This window comes from Dermacentor andersoni, chromosome 3, assembly GCF_023375885.2.
Source record: "Dermacentor andersoni chromosome 3, qqDerAnde1_hic_scaffold, whole genome shotgun sequence".
In the NCBI taxonomy this organism is placed as follows: Eukaryota; Metazoa; Arthropoda; class Arachnida; order Ixodida; family Ixodidae; genus Dermacentor; species Dermacentor andersoni.
The window spans coordinates 213,459,508-213,477,786 of record NC_092816.1 but is presented as its reverse complement, the minus strand read 5'-3'; the positions used below and the strand labels follow the sequence as shown (position 1 = coordinate 213,477,786).

The 18,279-nt window shown below is 45.6% G+C and overlaps 1 protein-coding gene across 4 annotated transcripts in view; it reads left to right on the top strand.

Moving 5' to 3' along the window:
* Positions 1–18,279, top strand: part of D2hgdh (D-2-hydroxyglutaric acid dehydrogenase) — a 122,408-nt gene that overhangs the window by 50,886 nt on the left and 53,243 nt on the right. For all 4 annotated transcript variants that reach the window (XM_050172649.3, XM_055067244.2, XM_055067245.2 and 1 more), the window contains exon 4: positions 15,368–15,564. In XM_050172649.3, the coding sequence (XP_050028606.2) occupies positions 15,368–15,564 (197 nt within the window). The remainder of the gene's footprint in view (positions 1–15,367; positions 15,565–18,279) is intronic.

The following is an 18,279-nucleotide window of genomic DNA, read 5'->3' as shown; positions in this document are numbered from 1 at the left end:
GCACTTTTTAACACTATTTGGGCTGCTGGATATCTTCCACTTGCATGGAGAGAAGCGATTGTGATTCCCATTCTGAAGCAAGGTAAAGATCCTTCGTTGGCGTCAAGTTACCGCCCGATAGCCCTCACAAGTTGCATTTGTAAGCTGTTTGAGAAAATGATCAATCGGCGACTCATACATTTCCTGGAATTAAACCAAATGCTTGATCCCTTTCAGTGTGGCTTCAGGGAAGGGCGGTCCACAATTGATCACCTCGTGCGCATTGAGGGAAACATTCGCGACGCCTTTCTACATAAGCAATATTTCCTATCCGTGTTCCTCGATATGGAGAAGGCGTACGACACAACGTGGCGCTACGGAATCTTGAGAGACTTGTCGGGCATGGGCATCCGTGGCAATATGCTCGCCCTAATAGAAAGTTATTTGTCCAACCGCACCTTCCGAGTAAAAGTCGGTAATGCACTGTCACGTCCTTTTACGCAGGAAACCGGTGTACCCCAGGGAGGTGTGCTCAGCTGCACTCTTTTTATTGTTAAGATGAACACACTACGTGCTTCACTGCCACCGGCCATTTTTTATTCCGTATACGTCGACGATTTACAAATAGGCTTTAAATCCTGCAACCTCGCAGTATGCGAGAGACAGGTACAGCAGGGCCTGAACAAGGTTTCCAAGTGGGCTGACGAAAACGGATTTAAGATCAACCCCCACAAAAGCTCTTGTGTTCTTTTTACTAGAAAGAGAGGCCTGGTTCCCGATCCTTGTGTTCAACTGTGTGGACATCAAATACCCATAAACAAAGAACACAAATTTTTAGGTATTATACTAGACTGCAAGCTTACTTTTATACAGCACATTAAATATCTTAAAGAAATATGTCTAAGGACAATGAACTTACTTAAAATTCTATCCCACTCAACATGGGGTAGCGACAGGAAGTGTCTGATGAATGTTTATAAGAGCCTAATTCGATCACGATTGGACTATGGTGCCGTCGTATACAACTCTGCCGCTCCGAGCGCACTAAAGATCCTAGATCCTATCCACCATCTAGGTATCCGCTTAGCCACTGGTGCTTTCAGAACAAGCCCGATTGAAAGCTTATACGCGGAATCAAATGAATGGTCGCTCCATCTACAGAGAACTTACATCAGCCTTACATATTTCCTAAAGATACACTCCAATCGTCAACATCCATGTTTTAACACTGTTAACGATATGACCTGCTCTACACTATTCCATAATCGTCCTTCTGTAAGAAAGCCTTTCTCACTTCGAGTGAAGGAGCTTAGTGATCAGATACATGTCCCACTCCTCGAGCTTCGCCTAATGCATCCAACCAAGGTGTTACCGCCTTGGGAGTGGCAGGTCGTAGAATGTGACATATCCTTTTTAGAAATAACAAAACACGCACCAGAGATCGAAATACGAACTCATTTCCTAGAACTCCAGCACAAGCACTCCTGCGCAGAGTTCTACACAGACGCTTCGAAGTCTAATGCCGGGGTGTCGTATGCTGCTGTCGGCCCATCCTTCTCAGAATCCGATGTACTACACCCGGAAACAAGTATATTTAGTGCCGAGGCTTACGCATTACTGTCTGCCGTGAAACATATAAGAAAATCAAAACTCCAAAAGTCAGCGATATACACAGACTCCCTAAGTGTCGTGAAGGGCCTGATGTCACTTTATACACACAAAAATCCAGTACTTAATGAACTATATTCCGTCTTGTGTAAAGCGTACAGATCTAACCAGCATATCATTATATGCTGGGTGCCTGGCCATAGGAGCATCGAGGGTAACATTCTGGCGGACGAGATGGCCACGTCAATCGCATCGCAAGCTGTTAACCCTACCGCTGCGGTGCCTGTCACAGATCTGAGACCTTTCTTGCGAAGGAGATTGCGAGACCACTGGCAACGCATGTGGGACGCGGAAACGGATAATAAGCTCCACCTGATAAAACCGCAGTTAGGATCCTGGCCCCCTACTACAAAATCGCGCCGAACAGATGTCCTATTCTGTCGTCTCAGAATAGGACACACGTTTGGCACCCATAATTTTCTACTCACCGGAAGTGAGCCTCCAACCTGTGGTAGATGCGGGCAGAGGCTGACCGTACTCCACGTCCTCCTGGAGTGTCGGGAAGCCGAATCTGAGAGAAAGAGACATTTTTCATTAGCATACCGACAGCACATTCCTCTTCATCCTGCAATGCTCCTTGGTCCAGAACCGCTTTTTAATACAGACACAGTCCTACATTATATTAGAGATGTGGTCTTACATGTTATTAGTCCCATGAATTCGTAGCGCCTCCTCTCTCGAGAGGATGCCACTGCGATAACTGTTTTGAATAGCACATGCCTCCAGGCCCTTGTGCTTCAAGGGCTCTAAGGAGGTAGTAGTGCTCTGGCATTTCTTATAATCTGATATATTTTACCTATCGCATCATTCTTTTTATATGCATCTATATGTTCATAGTACAAGTCATACGTCATCGCCATAATTTTATTACACATATTTTACGCACTTTAGAGCGTATATTTTAAGGCCCCTTTACAGCCACGTCACACCAATTTCATAGCAATCATAGTTACACTGCACACCCACTACCACAGACATGGCGCTCTTTGGCCATACCTGGCCCTTGCGCCATAAAACATCAAATATCATCATCATCATCAGTGTGACATCCTTGAAAGCGAGATTAGGTTTGTTACAACTTTCACTTTGTCGCCACATTGCCAGTCTTTGCTTATTTCACAAGTTTTTCCACATTTCACTATGCTGTGCACCCTACATTGTCTCGCCAGCCTGCATATTTCACCACACGCATTATCCATTTCAAGTTTCCCGGCCATGTGCCTGCACTGTCACTTCTACCGCCTCGTTATTTTTCCGTGTTGCAGCAGCCTGGAATGACCTATCTAACGACATAGCCATCATTATGTCCTCGTCCACTTTTGCGAAAATTATTACACATCACTTTTCATTCTATTGAACACTATAAGTCATCTGAATGTTTGTTCCCACCCCTTATGTAACAGCCTTCGCGGGTCTTGAAGGCAATAAAATGAAATGAAATAGCATGTCGCTTACTGGAAGCAGAAAGGTACACACATACTATGTGATTTTGTGTACATTCATAAGTTGTAGTTGTAATATATGAAGTAGTTATGTGCTGCAGATCCAAGAACAACTGCTCTCCAAAATGTGTGAAGTGAGACTTCTATGAGTACAAGCAGTGGTGCCACCAGTGATAGCAGTGTACCACAAGAAGGCTCACTAAAGAAAGAAACAAAATCTAAATTCTGTATCAAAATTGCAGGAGATGTGCCCCTTCACATGCACAGGCAAAATCTGTTGGCTTTTATAACGCCATTACATTATGGAGCTTTATGTATCAAAAAATGCTTTCAGGATCTCTGCTTGCCTCACCACGTACCCGAGCACACGAGGGTTGGACCCTCCCGCGTCTAACCGTGCATGGCTTAGCCGCATCTGGGGAAAAGCGGTTTCTGGGGGTTGAGCCAATGCTGAGTGATTCGACTTTTAAGGCCCCTTGGTGAAGGCAACATGCCCCTTTGGCCTCAGCTTCACATAGACGGCACCCCCTGACTGACCCACCCGGGGGTATCAGTAGTTGCTTGTTCCTATCCTTCTCTCCAATCTTTGTCTTTCTCTCTCACTTTCCATCATTCCTGTCTCCTACTCATTTCTTTTTACTTCCGACCTTCCCGGAGCAAGGGTTAACCTTGTGTGGAACAACCAACCTTGGTTGTACATATTTGGTTATAGCGGAAACGTACAGTTAACGGCCGCAGGACTTGTTTCTTTATAAGACCTGCGGCGTCCTCTTGTTGGGCTCCATGGTGGGCGGCTGCTGTTACTGCTGAAAACTGAACATTTCCTATATATAGTTCATTTCCAACGCTCCCTGATCACCCTCAGAAGAGTGTTTGCACCAAAGAAGTATTTAAATTTTTTGACCAACAAAATGAAAGCTTCCGCCACTATCAAGTCATTCTCTCTGAGAAACCAGGAAAGACAACGAGAATGATCTTGCCTTTCCGCGTTTCCAAATGTCTAACTCGGACTATTGGCCTAGGCTATAAAGCATCTAGACTAGCAAGTGGTGACCGCCTCTTAGAACTGCATGAAAAAAACTTGTATCAAAAACTAAGTAACCCAGTGTCTATTGGGGACACCCCAGTTTCAATGACCCCACACCACATTATGAGCACCATCCGTGGTGTGATCTCTGATCACGACTTGAGGGACCTTACTGAGGCTGAACTTTTGGATGAATGAGAGGAACAAAATGTTATCAACGTAAAACGAATTAGAATGTGGTGCGACGGGAAAGATCGATACCAAGCACCTAATTATCACATTCGGTTCCAGTGTACTGCCAGAAACAATCAAAGCAGGTTACATTAAGGTCGGAATAAGGCAGTACATCACTAACCCTGTCTGTTGCTTCAAATGCCAAACATTCGGCCACAGTTCACAAAACTGCCAATGCTGACTGACCTTTGCTAAATGCAGTGCCCATGAGCATACCTCTGAATCCTCCGATAACCCTCTGCATTGTGTAAACTGCGATGGGGAGCATGCTGCATACTCGCGGTCCTGTCTGTCCTGGTAAAGAGAGAAAGAAATCGTAGCAATTAATGTAAAGGAGAACCTCTCATTCAAGGAAGCACAGATGTAGGTCTCCTACCTGCCGAACACCTTTGCCGATGTGACGCGTCAGGGGGCTGCAACAACGGCTTCTGGTGGCTGTCCAGCCCACATGCAGTGAGCCAGCTCTCACACCATCTGACCCCTCGGCGGTTGCAGCTAGTGCTGCTCCGCCACCCCAGCAGAAGGGGCCACTGACCTCTGGGCAGGTGACCTCAAAGGTCTCGTCCAACGTGTCAAGGCTTTCATGTCACACACAGCGCTCAGAATAGCATGTGTCCAGCACCTCGCAAGAGGGGATGGACACAACGAACAGCCAGACGGCGCCGCCAGTGCTGAAGGAGCGGCAAGATTCTCGTAATCGTTCAAAAAAAAGACAAACCTCGAGTCATCGTGCCTGGAAAGGGCCCGTGAGCTAAACGTCGTCTCTTACAACACATTTATCATAATGGAGATACAAATACTACACTAGAATATGTTGGAGGACTTCTTCATAACATTCTTCATAACTCCTACACAAACATAATCCAATGTTACTGTGTTCAAGAGACACATCGGAAACGTACAGACACTAACTTTGTTCGCAATTACACCATCTTCCGAAAAGACCGTGATGAGGCTAATGCCTCCGGCGGTGTAGCAATAGTTGCCTACAAGTGTGTAGCTTGTCACCACATCGCCCTTCATACACCCCTTGAGGCAGTGTCAGTTCGGGCAAACCTTTTTAATAAACTGGTCACTGTGTGTTCTATATATATATATATATATGTATATATATATATATATATACACACACACACCCCCTAACTATCATCTCAGAACAAGCAATTTCTATAACTTCGTTGATCAGCTTCCAGACTCGTGGGTGATATTAATGCCCACAACTCGATGTGGGAAGACTTGCAGTGTGCTGCAAGAGGTCGATTCATTGAAAATTTTGTTCCGACTTCTAGTGCCTGCCTGTTTAATAAGATGGAGCTGACCAATTACAGTGTCCAACATAACAGTTATTCATCGATAGATCTAGCAATTGACTCTTCTTCTCATCTGCCTCACCTAGAATAGAACGTCATCAGTAAACTTTATGGAAGTGACCACCTTGCTGTAACTTTAAATCTGACAACTCTGCATGAAAACCCTCCCCATATTCCTCGATGGAAATTAGCATTGGCGGACTGGGCACATTTTAAAGAATCAACCTATCTACTACAATATTTTATAAATGATTTTAGTACAGATAATGCTGTTGTACATTTTACGGCTTTTATTATTGATGCAGCTGAAAAGTTTATCCCACAAACGAATGGTGGTTCACTTACAAGACATGTTTCCTAGTGGAACGAATACACGAAAGAGGCAGAATAAGGCATGGGGCATATTGCTCAGATCGCCAAATGCAGAAAATCTAATTCAGTTTAAAAAAATTATATCACTGGGAAGGCGGACACGGTGTCAGGCAAAGAGAGAAAAGAAAGCTGGGTGAGGTTTTTCTTGGGTATTAATTCATACATTCAGGAGGTGAAAGTGTAGAATGGCTTAAGAAAGCTTAAAGGGCAACAAATCCATCCGTTGCCCCTGGTGACGACAAAGGGAATACCTTGCAAGACCAGGCAGACTTTCTTGGGGAGCACTTTGAGCATGTGTCAAGCTCAATCTATTATTCGCAATCTTTCCTTAAATACAAACAAATAGAAAAAGGTAAGCCAGTCGTACGTAAATTCAGACAGAACGAACCATGTAACCGGCCTTTCAGTATTGCCGAGTTGAGAGCTGTCTTGATCACATGCAAGAGCTCTGCACCAAGACCTGACAGAGTCATGTAGGACATGATCAAAAACTTACACACTGACACGCAAGTTACTCACACTGTTCAACACTATTCGGGCTGCCGGATACCTTCCACTCACATGGAAAGAAGCTATTGTAGTCCCTGTTTTGAAGTGGGGTAAAGATCCTTCCTTGTTGGCACGTTACTGGCCGACAGCTCTCGCAAGTTGCCTTTGTAAGCTTTTTGAGAAAATGATAAATTGGCGACTCCTACATTTCCTTGAACTAAACAAAATGCTTGATTCCTATCAGTGTGGCTTCAGGGAAGGGTGGTCCACAACTGATCATCTTTTGTGCATTGAAGGAAATATTTGTGACACATTTGTACACAAACAGTTTTTCTTATCCATATTCCTCGATATTGAGAAGGCGTACGACACAACGTGCTGCTACGGAATCTTGAGAGATTTGTCAGGAATGAGCATTCGTGGCAATATGCTAAAATTAATAGAAAGCTTTTTGTTGTCGTACCTTCTGCGTCAAAATCAGCAATTATTGTCACGTCCATTTATACAGGAAACTGGTGTACCCCAGGGAGGCTTGCTCAGCTGCACACTCTTTATCGCTAAGATGACCACACTCCGGACTTCATTACCACTGGCCATTTTTATTCCTTCCACGTGGACAACATTCAAGTAGGCTTCAAATCCTGTAACCTCACAGTGTGTGAGAGACAGATACAACAGGGCTTGAACAAGGTGTCCAAGTGGGCAGACAAAAACGAATTTAAAATCGACCCCCACAATAGTTCTTGTGTTCTTTTCACAAGAAAGGGAGGCCCGGTTCCAGATCCTTGTATAGAACTGTGTGGACAACAAATACCTGTCAACAAAGAGCACAAATTTCTAGGTATTATACATGACTCCAGGCTTACTTTCATTCCACACATAAAATATGTTAGAGCCCAATTCAATCACGATTTCACCATGGTGCTGTCGTATTGGGGCGAGGACTTACGGAGTCGCCATCTGTTGGAAGCGCCTCCCTTGCGTAGTACGAGGGATCACGCGGCGCGCTCCTCATAGGTTTCGCTTACAGCGCTCAATAAAAACACCACGCAGCAGCCCTCCTGGACATTTACGTACGTACTCTCAAAACGAGGGAAGTTTTTGACTGTCGATATAACAATCTTGAGCAAACTGAAAGCACAGAATTGTTTACAGATGCCATCGGTTTACTGAATACGTACAGTGAACGTCACTGCGCGTGGTCGCCGAGATGGAGTCTCCCGAACCGGCTTCTTGCGTGAAAGGTAGGCAAACGCTGAGAATAAACAATGTGAAATATGTTCTTATAGTGGGCTGTCTGAATAACCAAATGGAGCATAACAGAATGAAGCCTCAATGCAGCGATCACACGAGTTCGCAGCGACCGAATGCATGTCTGCATGCATGTCCATACACAATGTTTTGCTTTCGCTGTATGTGCGTTCTCATGCCGTGCCGTGAGCTTTAGGCCGCAGCGTATGAGCATTCGACAGTACAATAGCAACCATTGTTGCATGAACGCTATCAGAACTGTTCAAAAATAATTTCTTTATAGAGACTTCGATGCCTCTGATGTGCCGTCGTGACGATTCAATCTTTTTTTTGTCCTCTAAATTCTTGGACATTTCAGTATTTCTCAAGCTGTGTCGCACTGTATGTTTATCGGTCTTCTCAGCATGCGATTTTCCTCTGCTTGAGTTTCGTAATCCAGTGCATTAATTCATAGCACAAACCTGGCCACGCATATGCCATGCCTTTATTTAATGTGCGTCTTACCGCTCCCTTTCCGTTCCAGTGAACTTGCCAGTAGCTAGCATCAACAAGTTCATAGACTGAACCGTCATGACATTAGCCGGGCAGCGGGTGCGGGCGAGCGTCTCAGTGCGCATTTTCTGCAACTCACCGAACATCGCGCAGTCCCGGCGCCGTAGCAGAAATGTTCCTCGCGTCTGTGCTTGCTGCATACCAGAGTTGTAGCCAATGGCTGTGTGCCGGTTCTAAGTTTCTCGAGCCAAGCTTCATGCAGGTTCTTGTCCTGTGGCTGTATACGTGTGAATAAGGCTGACACCGGGCCCCGTTGTGTATGTCTGGCACTGCGGCACCGAGCAGTAGCCTACCATGCTGCACTCCTCCAAAAGCAGCCACTACCTATTATAGTACTTTCAAATGTTGCCAAGCAGACGCCCAAGGCAGTAAAGCCTCACCACTTAATCGGAACCGCAGCGCAGGTGGGACTTTAAACAGCTCGCTTCGGCACTTCTGAAGCAGCCGACATGACCTCTGTGTCTATGTGATCCCTCATGCCACGTCACGCCAACGGTGGCACCAGCTTTTCCAGTGGTGGAGCTCGCCCACAATATAACTCTGCAGCCCCAAGTGCGCTAAAGATGCTGGATCCCATCTATCATCTAGGTATCCGCTTAGCTGCTGGCGCTTTCAGAACAAGCCCTATTGAAAGAAGAATGTGACATATCCTTTCTAGAAGTTACAAAGCACGCTCCAGCGGAAATGCAAATGCATTTCCTAGAACTACAGCACAAGCACTCCTGCACAGAATTCTACACAGACACATCGAAGACGTATGCCGGGGTGCCCTATGCAGTCGTCCGCCCATCCTTCTCAGAATCCGATGTACCGCATCCGGAAACAAGTATCTTTACGGCTGAGGCCTATGCACTATTGCGAAGCATATAAGGAAATCAAAACTCCGAATGTAACCAGCATGTCATTATATGCTGGGTGCCTGGCCATAGGGGCATCGAGGATAATGTTCTGGCGGACCAGATGGCCACGTCAATTGCATCGCAAGCTGTTAATCCTACTGCTACTGTCTCTGTCACAGATCTGAGGCCTTTCTTATGAAAGAAACTGTGAAACCAGTAGCAATGCATGTGGGACGTTGAAACAATTAAGCTTCATCTGATAAAACCACAGTTAGGTCTCTGGCCCTCTGTAACAAAAATCACACCGAACAGATGTACTATTCTGTTGTCTCAGAATAGAACACACATTTGTAACCCATAATTTTCTACTCACTGGAAATGAACCTCCAACATGAGGTAGATGCGGGGAGAGGCTGACCGTCCCCCACGTCCTCCTGGAGTGTCAGGAAGGCAAATCCTAAAGCGCCTCCATCCACGCGCCACCGCCGCTTTCTTAAGTAGCGACAACCTTTGTTGTGCGTTGCCTTTTCCCCTCACACCAAATCTGGTTCCGGCATTTCCGGTTTCAATATTCCCGGTTCCGGCGTTTCCGCTTCCTGGAGTTGCGCTGCGGGAATTTCCGCTTTGACTGCTGTTATGATGGTGAGACGCCCGCGCGTGCTTAGCAGAGCTGTGGCAGTCACAATGAGAAGAATGCAAAGAGGACAAGCTGTTCTATTCCACTGAAGTAGTAGTTTGCGGTCACTGTTTTCCAAATGCACGAAAAGCGGCAGTGGTCTCCAAGTGCCCAGGCACTACATTCCACTGTACATTGTCTCTCGTGGCACAATCCCTCGCAAGTTGATGTGAAGCAACGAATACAATCAGATCGCTGATTACAATAGGCGGTGGTTCTTGGATGGAATCGCGTTCACAGTTTAAACCGCAGCTGGTGCAATTAAAGCCTCTCCATCGACGCGAAAGTAAACAACGCTAAAAAAACATAGTGTCACTTCCACTCGGAACAGGAACCTGCAGCTACGTAAGTTCCGCTTGACGCCGGAAGCTAAGGGTGTGAGTGGGAGGAGAGCGTGGAGGAGGAGGGTAGGTTGGCAGTACTTAACCTGGTCGGCAGAAACGTGTGTGGAGGGGCTTTAGCAAATCCAAGGGAGACATTTTCCCCTAGTATACCGGCAGCACATTCCTCTTCATCCCGTAATGTTTCTTGGTCCAGAACCGATTTTTGATACTAATACAGTCCTAGGTTTCCTGAAAGATGTCTCACATGTTATTAGCCCCCACAAATTTGTAGTGCATCCTGTCTTCAGAGTACGCCGCTGCAATAGTAGTTTTGTATAGTACATGCCTCCAGGCCCTTGTGTTTCAAGGGCTCTAGTGAGGCAGTAGTGTTCTTGCCAATCTTTGCATCTGGCATGTTTTCTATATCGTATCATTTTTTCACAATACATTTTAATGCTCATAGAACACGTCATTAGTAGGCTTGTGCAAATAGTGCTTTTTTGGTTCGAATCAAATTCGAAGCAAATAGTAATTCTTCTCGAATAATTTCGAAGCGAATACTTCGAATAGTAGCAAGTAAAGAAATAAAAGAACGGCAGAGGGCTAACGTCTGGGATTTATTCAAGGAAAGTAAAGAACTTGATTATTTAGGAAAATTACAAATTTTCGTGCAAAAACACTCGCTGTTCCACATGCTGGAGTTTGAGGTGCTCCCTTCTGCAGCTTACAACGGCTCCTGCAGTCTAAAAAATCCTTTAACTTCTCGTCTGGGTGGCTGGTATCGAAAGATACCTACGGGCAGCTGCAACCAGGGTTGGGTAAAGGTTGCTGCCCTTGCTTTTCCACCACACAAGGGGTCTTTGGACTGGGAAAGAAGGGGGGCCTTCAAGTATCCAGCAACCTCATCCGAGATTGTACGGCTTGACTGATGATGCGAACGTGATTTGAAGTGTGTAAAAGCACTCCACGCAGAGTCCCCTTGTGGGTCTGCAGAGCAGGTGCTGTTCTCACTTGTTGCTGTCCATGTTGATCAACTGGCACAGTCTCTTCTGCTGCTGTTGTGAGTAGAGTGAATGCCCATTGCTTTGCAGGTCATTCAGCATAACAGATATCTTTGTATCTAGGATTGACCAACATTGCCAATGCAGGAAGGCGTGACATCTTGATTTCAGAGAACCTCGTCTTGATGCTATGCAAAAGGCTTGAGGCAAGCAATGCTGCCTCACCACCTTCGGAAACATGTTCAGTTAGAACCACCTCGGTACACTGCAACAGGGGAACGACTTGTGACAGCGTGGGATATGTGTCCCCAGACAGTTCAGTTGTGGCATGGTCAAGAGGCTTCAAGACTTGCACTGCTGCATTCATAAGCTTCCACTCACTTGAGTTCAAGTTTGGAACTGCATCAGATTCTGAAAGTTCTACAGTGATGACCGTACGGAGCTTCACAAGCCTGGCCATCATGGCATGCTCACTGTTCCATCGCGTCGGGACGTCTTGCATGACCTCGAGAGGGTCCAGCTGCATGTTTCTCTGAACTTCCTGAAGCCGTCCTTGGGCATTGGCACTCCTTTTGTATCTAGCCAGAATTGCTCTGGCCTTAGCACAGAGCTGCAAAAACCCTGACACTTCTCTTTTGGCATCACTGACACACAACAAAGGGTGTGTCCGAAACACTGCACACCACTCCAGGACGACCGCACTACTGCAGAAGTAAAGTTCCTTCCATTATCTGTAACGACGAAGATTGGCACAGTATTGTGGGCTGGAAGTTCCCGCTCCTCGATGACACCTGCAATAAATAGCTCCAGGTTTTCTGCAGTGTGAGAGTCTGTCATCTCAGTGCAAGCCAATGCATGCACGTGTTGCACGAAGTCACTGTCCATGACGTGACAAGTTACACAAACGTAGCTGTCATTTGCCCGTGATGTCCAAACATCAGTTGTGATTGAATGTAACTCTACTCCGCTTGCAGAAATGTCCCTGAGCTTCTTTTTCACCTTCTCTTTGCTTGATGCGTAGAGGTCCTGGAATAATGGCTCTCAAGAATGTTGTCCGAGACGACACGGCATAATCCGGCATAGCGAACTTCATAATGTCGAGGAAACCCGGTTCTTCGACAATGTTGTAGGGGTGCATACCACGAGCTACAAAGCGAGCTATCATTTTTGTCATCTGTTGGGCTTTTGGGGCCGACACTTTCATTTTCAGCTTGAAACTGTCGGCTATGGATGGCTGTTGACCACTTGCCTTGCTTGCCCCCTTGAGCTTGGATGGCCTTTCGCGTGCATCCCACTTCTCTTGGTAGTCCTTGTGCAAGTCCGGGTGTCTCCTTAAATGTGTTGCTAAGGTTGTTGTCGTACTTGTCAGGGTCTTCAGGACTGCCTTGCATTTAAGACATCGAGCTTCGGTTCCCGGTGGAATTTTTACAAAAAAAGTTCCAAATCGGATTGCTGGCCGCATGCAAGTCCCCCATGGCGCTCTCTGGAGTGGTCCAAGGCGGCTGGGATTGATCAAATGCCGGTGCAGCAGAGACAGAGCCGCCCACTAAACGCAATCGACTACAGCACCACTCCTGCGAGATGCGTTTTTGTACACCTTTATTCTAAGTCAACGCCTCCTTTAAAAAGATGCCTGCCACGTGCGCCGAAAACCTGCTGCCCTTACCTTCCCCTTTTTCTCCTTTGCACTTGAGGTGGTAGCTAGCGATCTTTGCGGTGGTCGCTTGCAACGCATGCGCACATCACTGCATGGCAACGAGGCCGACGCTACCAACGCTACCTCCGCAACACCACACCACCCCCAGCCCCCTTGGCGAAGATAGGGAAGTAGGTGGCGCCATCTCTTGACAACCGACCGCAACTCGAGGCACAACGGCTACAATGGGTAAGCGAGCGACGCCGCAGGCATCTTTCTAGAGAAGGCATTGTCTAAATGTAGTTCGGTTTTCCTGGCTTGGTTTGGATTGGATTAAATTGGAAAAAGTATTACTGAATTTAAAACCGAAACTTCCGAAAACTCCTTCTCCCTGCCACGTGTGGCTATTCGCTCGAGCCAAATACTTCGATATTTCCGAATAATAAAATTCGAATCGAAGTGAATATCGAATAGCGCATTATTCGTTCAACTATATGAAATTATCGAATATTCGCACAAGCCTAGTCATTAGTCATCATCATAATCTTATTACAGGTAGTTTTTATGCACCTAACGACTATTTTTAAGGCCCCTTTACAGCCACGTCACATCAACTTCATAGAACTCATCATTCCACTGTGAAGTCACTGACATGGCGCTCTTTGGCCATAACTGGCCCTTGCACCACTAAGCAACACACATTCATTCAAGCTATGCTTGTCTGTACAACCAGGAGAATGAGACACTGCTGTGCCATCACTGGAGCTGGTTTGGTGAGACCAGACACGCACGGTTGTGCATGCTTGCAAAGAAGTATGCTACTTATTAGGGGGTAAAGATTGGTGGGCAATAGTGTCTCGTTTAGCAATGCTGGGAACAGCAGCAACTCACTGAGAATTTAGACCACCATAGCGTAAAGTTTTGCGTGAATAATAATGTGCATGAAATAATATGTGAAGGACTAAGGTAATGGCAAGGGAATAAGAGTTTGATTGATGTTAGAAAAAAAAAAGAACACGCAGGAAGAGAGACCACACAAAACTTACCTGTGGATGCTTGGGAATGGCACCGCCACCCGCACATGTTCCTGATTGACAGTTGCCGCTGGCTCTCTTCAGTGTGCGCAGATAAGTTTTGTGTCTAACTTCTTCGCCACTGTGCTACCTCTTAGTTGATAGTTTGTGTTGTCCTCTTTCTTTTCTTAACATGAATTCATATTACCTAGCTCAACTCTTTGTCATTCCATGTTTATGATTGGTAGTCAGCCTCTTGAAGAAGCTGTGCAAGAGTCAAGGCCAAGTAGTCACAGGAGACCTAGATTGTGAGAAGAAAATTCGCAGATTAATAAAAATGCTTGTGAGCTCCTGTGGCAGACAAGTTATGAACAGCAGCTCAGTAACAATCCTTAAAAAGAAAAATCGGTGCATTCTGACAGCACTGGCATTTCTACAAAAACTTGGAGCATAGCAAGGCAGCTTCAGAAGCCAATCTCCATTATGGTAACATAACAGGTGCTGAAATGATGTGTGATGAGAAAGAGAAATTTATAGAGGTTAGGCTGGGTGCAAGACGAGGCTTGAATTGATGATGTCTTCTCTGCAATGTGCGTCAGCTATAACACAGTGTGAACCTACCAAGATAGCGAGTGGAGAAACATGATTTCCTTTGGACCTGAAGCAGGTATTCTCGTTATGTCGAGAAAGTCAGAGGTGGTGGTCATGTCGTATTCCAGGTGGCTGACGTACACAGTGGAAAGTCTGGTGCAGTTGTTGCTGGACACACCAGTAGTATGTTGCTAAGCTGTGCAAAATTCTGTGCATAACTGGTGCGGTGAGAGATGCGTGCTGCGGGAATGATGTATGGTGCATGATGAAGGGTGCTGTAAAAGAACTTATGATAGAGCTCAAGACTAGCAATGCATCGTCGATTAGATAGTAGTGTTAGTCCGGATTCTGTTTTAAGAGGCAGAGATACTGAAATCATATGAATATTGTGAGTGAATGAACCTAGTAGTGCAGTTCTGAACAGATTCAAATGAGCTGATAAGACATGCTTGATGTGGGCTCCAGATGGCAGATGCATATTCCAGTTTTGTTCGAACAAAGGATTTATATGCAAGCGGTTTTACCTTTTTTGGAGCCTGACGCAGATTACGTTTTAAAGATCCTAGTGTCTCATTAGCAGATGATATAAAAAAATGTTAGAAATATGTTTATGCCAGGACAGATCATTGCACACAGTGACAGCTGAGTAGTTATATGACTCAACTAGTTTGAGGGGCTTGCTTCCAATTTGGTAAAGAAATACCAGGAGATTACTGCTATGAGCGACTGACATAACTTTACATTTTTTAGCATTAAGTGTCATTAACCAATCGTCATCGTCACACCATGTTAGTATGTTGACGAGGTCTTTCTGCAGGACTGTATGATTGGGGGTGCTATGTATAGTGCGATAAATAACACTATCATACATATATATAATGACACAAGTTGGTTTGTTGGCATGAACCACAGATCTGAAAGGTCGAGAACAGGTGCACCAGAAAAGTAACAACTTAATCTGCAGGTGCAGTGTCATGTGAGGCCGGCTGCGTGTTGGAGGCATTGGACACGCAGGTAGGGGAGGAGGCAATGCTTGCAGTTCCCCTCGACTTGGGTGCCAAGGGCTCCTGCCAGATAGGAGGCAACGTGGCCACCAACGCCGGTGGCCTGAGGCTGCTTCGCTATGGTCCCCTGCATGGTTCCGTACTCGGACTGGAAGCGGTACGCACTGAGCAGGGTGTTTATGGTCAGCCCATACACAGCCTTGCCAGTCACCCTGTGTTCATCGTAAACTTGGATGCACTTTTTGCAGCACTCATTCATTCCTCATGCACACAGTGAACATAACCGCCTTCCTGCCAATATTGCATTTATCAGAGACTACACACTTCATTTAAGTGAATCTTTGTTTGCCACTTTGTCAGTTCTGACTGCTGTCTTGCCAAGTGGACACAAGTGCATTACCCATAACCCCCCACCTGTCACATTATCCAGTGCCAACCGCGCCACACTAGGCTACTACCCACTAGTTTTGCCACTATGCAAGGCTAGGGCCCTGCCGAGGCAGCATAATGCTGTTGCAGCTTTGATTTTCTTGCATCACGGTACAATTAGAGGCAAAAAGCGAAAAGACAAAGTTTTGGCAACAAAAGCAGCCGAGTGTGGCTGTCAGTTGCGACGACGCTTGACAGCCATCAGTGACAAGGAGTGCGATGATCCAGAAGCAAAAAAAACATGTGGTTTCCACGAAGAGAATGTCATTTCCGGCCATGCACTTCATTCAGCACACAGCAGGGGCAGTGATCCCTGGCTATGACAACAACTGTGACAAAACTCTACCGTTGGTGTTTATAGGAGGCTTTAATGCAGACCTATGAAAACTGGAGAGCTGGGGGCTGCTGATCTCCGATGAAGACATTTCCACCTCATAAACTGTCACTCCAGCTAGTTATCACTGCCCATGTCGGGAAATGGCGGTTTAATTTATTACTTGTTCGCCAGAGGGTTCAAGATGAATGTTTTTGATTTCATCTCGTGTTTGTCAGTGCGTGCACTGCTTGTCACCGTGGCACCAAGTCAACAACACCACTAAGAACAAGAACAGACTTCAGAAGAAGATGCAGGGCACGAGCACAAGTTCGGCCAGTGCATCTGCTGTATTCGTGATATGATACCTGTACAGTTGTCTGAAATATGGCTTCCATCGGCAATTATTAACACTAATATTCTGATTAGGCTTAATATGAAGAAACTGTGTCTTGTGAACGGTGGTACAGTTGAACCTGGCATCAGTAGAAAACGGGGAGAAATTTGCTTTCGCAAGAATTTTGTTGTTGGGAAATGAGACAGCATAGATAGGTAATGTGTTGCAAAATGAAACTTTACTGTTAAAATTCCGTTAGCCTATTTAAAATGCACCGCATGTGTTGATTAGCAGTGGCAGCACTGCCGTAGAGCAATATTCTTGGTCAGTTGCTTTCGGAGATACGATCACTTTTGCGAGATTTTGCGTAACTCGGCACCAGACGCAGAGCAACAGCATTCCACACATGCAGCAGCCTTTCTCCACTGCACGCTTAGGCAGAGATGCGTCTGGTGCTGAGCATAAAAGTGGTCCCGTCTCGTACACCCGAAGGCAGTCGATTTAGAATCTACGTCCGGCATTGGATCTGCATGCGATGTTCGTCAGGTGGCACCAAAACCAGCATTCTTGAAGCAAGGAATGCGTATTCCTGGACGATTGCTCAATCACAGCCCCATGTGTGGCACTCCGTGCTGTGACGGCCATCTCAAGCACCACAAACAATTCCACATCAGTAGGGCGTGGATTTCCTTGCTTTTGCTGCATTTTTCTTGCTGAGGTGCAGATGTCGCACTGCACTAGGTGTGAAAAAATTGTTGTCACATGTGAAAAAATCGTCGTCACATGCCAGTAGCAACATGCTACCACTTCAAACGGCGATCAACAAAGAAAATGACGGCCATGACGTGTTTCTAGCACGATCGCTTCTGGCGCTTGATTGTTTTTGTAAGCAAAAATGGTGACATCCACGGAAGTGTACTGTGGTGGTATTTCACACAATTTTAGTGCAAAGCAATCACATTTGAGAGCATTTTTGAGCCTGCTAGCCTTGCGCATGTAGGTAGTATGCGGGGTGACATCCTAGCAAATTTCGTTGAGGCGGGATAGTAGTAAAATGATATTTCGTTGTCGAGAGGTACGAAATGTATTGAATCCTGTGGGCATTCACCGGGGATATGAAAATATTTCATGTTCAATTTTCACTGAAAGAGATTACTTTGCATTTAGTCGAGTTAAGCGTCATTTGCCATTTAGTACACCAGTTTGAAATGTGGTTTAGGTCACTTTGGAGAACGAGGTGATCATCCATAGAATTAATTGAATGGCAAATGATGCAGTCATCAGCGAAAAAGTCGTAATGAGTAAGATATATCAGTGGGCAAGTTGTTAATGTATATTAAAAGCAATAAAGGGCCAAGAACACCGCCTTGAGGTACGCCAGATGATTCGTCACAGATTGAAGAACTGAAATTGTTAACCACAGTGAACTGCTGGTGGGAAGAAAGAAAATTGCGAAGCCATGAGAGGGTTAGAGAATCAAGGCACAGAGCAGATAATATTGAGAACAAGCAGAAATCTGCAATGCGGTCGAAAGCTTTAACGAAATCTAAAAAGATACAGTCAGTTTGTAGGTTAGCGTCCGTGTTGAAATGCAAGTCAGTCGTCAATTCTAGTAGTTGCGCATTGCAGGAAAAACCTCTCCAAAAGCCATGCTGTTTAGGAAAAAAGAAAGAATTATGTTACAGGTGACTTTATATGTGAGAAGCAATAATGTGCTCGAGTAATTTGCAGCAAATGCATGTTAGCGAAATGGGGCGGTAATTTTCCAGTGAATTTCTGTTTCCGTTTTTAAA